Raw genomic sequence first — 2,337 nt, forward strand, 5'->3', positions numbered from 1 at the left:
GTTCTGTCAGCTCCTTTACATAATTTCTTCCATTCACTGTATCAAATGTAAATTGTTTAGTTTTATTTAAAAATAGAGAATGGAACAGATTTTAGGAGAGAGAGAAGGCAGGGGAGTGTGCATGTTGGTGTAACTTAGATCTGGATTGCTTGTTTGTATAACTATTAACTCTTACAGATTCACAACTTAGCTCTCCAATTTGGAATTCATTTCTTCCTTCTTGTTGCAGGGGCTGCGTTCAGCTTGATTGCTCTGCCGTTTATTCAGCAGGAATTGATGACTCACTTTCTCTAGCTGTAATATTTCCAAGACCCTGTGTGGGCTGTAGAAGGGGAGGAACACCCCGTCTTTGTATTCACAGTATACCCGGGAGTCTAGAGCTAGTTGCATGTGGGTAAAATATCATTCATAAAGAGTGATTTCTTATGGACACCACTGCAGAGTACATAGTAGCTAAGTACCAATGAGGCCCAGGGAAGGGACTGGGGAGAGCTAGTTAGAAGAAAGAGACAGTATTAACATAATAAATTAATCAGACATATTAACATAATAAATTATTATGTTAATTATTATTAACATAATAAATTAATCAGATGGGAAGTGTTGTCATTGTTGCTGATGTTGCTATTGTGCTGTTGTATCAATTCTGACTTATAGTGGCCCCATATAGCTGACCAAACACGGCCCAGTCCTGGGCCACCTTCACGATTACAAGGCGTGAGCCCACTGTTGCAGCCACCATGTCAGTCGTCTTCTTAACGCTCATCCTGTTTCCACGCCCTTCTGCTTTACCAAGCAAGATGTCCTTCTCCCGGACTGCTCTCTCCTGACAACATGTCCACAGTATTTCAGATGAGGTCTCATCGACTTGGCTTCTAGGGAGCTTTCTGGCTAGTCTTCTTCCAAGATGGAACTATTAGTTTAGATCAGATTTAGTTGTAATATAAGTAATTTATTAGCAACTTGTTCTTCCTCTGAACTCGTTATCTGTATGTTACCTGCCAGGGCTGTGTGACCTTGCATTTCTTAGATCTTAGATTTCTTCTCCTCTCTGATCTTCATTTCCTCATCCTACAGTGAGAACACTAACTACCCGTACAAATTGCCAAGATGGTAGATTTATATAATATCCGTGGAACAGTGCAAGGTATTAGTATATGCTCTGAAACTTTTAGCTGTTATCATTTTAATCATGGTACCTATCCTTATCGGTCTTACAGTCAAATTTGGCAATACATTTCTTAAGTCCTTCACTAACCTGAAAAGTGTTTGACTAGGGTCTCACTGATGAGACAAGCTTGGTTCCCATGTCATGTATCTCACAGACACGCAATAAAAATATGGAACATAACTGGAGGGACGCATTTGGTCTCCTAAATATCTCAACTAATAAAAACTGGACTGTGTATTTTCTTTTCAAAAATAATGGGAACAGTAAAGCTCCCTTAAGTTGAAGAAGGACCAGAAGAAAAGTATGCGTCATCCAATACAATCAATGTTTGACTGACATCCATGTGTTCCAAGCCTAATTTGAATTTGCCCTTAGTACCTATAACTATTTTAATTTTTCTTAACAGCAAGAAAGTCAAAGAAGTTGGGCAAGTTAAAAGGGATTCACGAGGAACAGCCGCAGCAGCCCCCACCGCCACCACCCCAGAGTCCCGAAGAAGGGACAACGTACATTGCTCCTGCAAAAGAGCCTTCTGTCAACACCGCGCTGGTTCCTCAGCTCTCCACAATCACACGGGCCCTCACGCCTTCCCCTGTTATGATCCTTGAAAATATCGAGCCCGAAATCGTGTATGCAGGCTATGACAGCTCAAAGCCAGACACCGCTGAAAATCTGCTCTCCACTCTGAACCGTTTGGCAGGCAAGCAGATGATTCAAGTGGTGAAGTGGGCAAAGGTACTTCCAGGTAGGTTTGCCTCTCCTCTCACTGTCTGCACCTCTGGGCAACAGACCTAGATATAGGCCTTTGTACCATTGGAGATAAACATCCCAGTCAATCCCGATGCCAAATCTGCTGATTGTGTGTGTAGGAAAGAACAGAAAATCTAGTTAATGTGAGTTTTTCTGGGAATTTAAAGTTTCTATTGTTGATCTAATAACTATTGTATTGATCAGTGGAATGAAAGATTGTATCCCAAGGACATAAATTAGGTAAAACACATTCTATTTGGGAAAATACCAGCTCAGATCAGCTCATTCGCTGCAGCTCATCTAATCAGGGCTAATCTAAGCAAAGGCCTAATAAACCAAGCCTATCAAGGAAATTGCTAGAGACCCTGTCAGAAAAATACTAACTCAACTTTTTAGTCTTCCCTAAAATTCCTACT

General features: G+C 41.0%; 1 protein-coding gene across 3 annotated transcripts in view; it reads left to right on the top strand.

Annotated features, from left to right (window-relative positions):
* Positions 1-2,337, top strand: part of NR3C2 (nuclear receptor subfamily 3 group C member 2) — a 383,624-nt gene that overhangs the window by 314,067 nt on the left and 67,220 nt on the right. For all 3 annotated transcript variants that reach the window (XM_045295827.1, XM_045295828.1, XM_004708705.3), the window contains exon 5: positions 1,578-1,916. In XM_045295827.1, the coding sequence (XP_045151762.1) occupies positions 1,578-1,916 (339 nt within the window). The remainder of the gene's footprint in view (positions 1-1,577; positions 1,917-2,337) is intronic.

This window comes from Echinops telfairi, unplaced genomic scaffold, assembly GCF_000313985.2.
Source record: "Echinops telfairi isolate 266 unplaced genomic scaffold, ASM31398v2 ScPeMD7_5868;HRSCAF=6743_1, whole genome shotgun sequence".
NCBI classification, from domain to species: domain Eukaryota; kingdom Metazoa; phylum Chordata; class Mammalia; order Afrosoricida; family Tenrecidae; genus Echinops; species Echinops telfairi.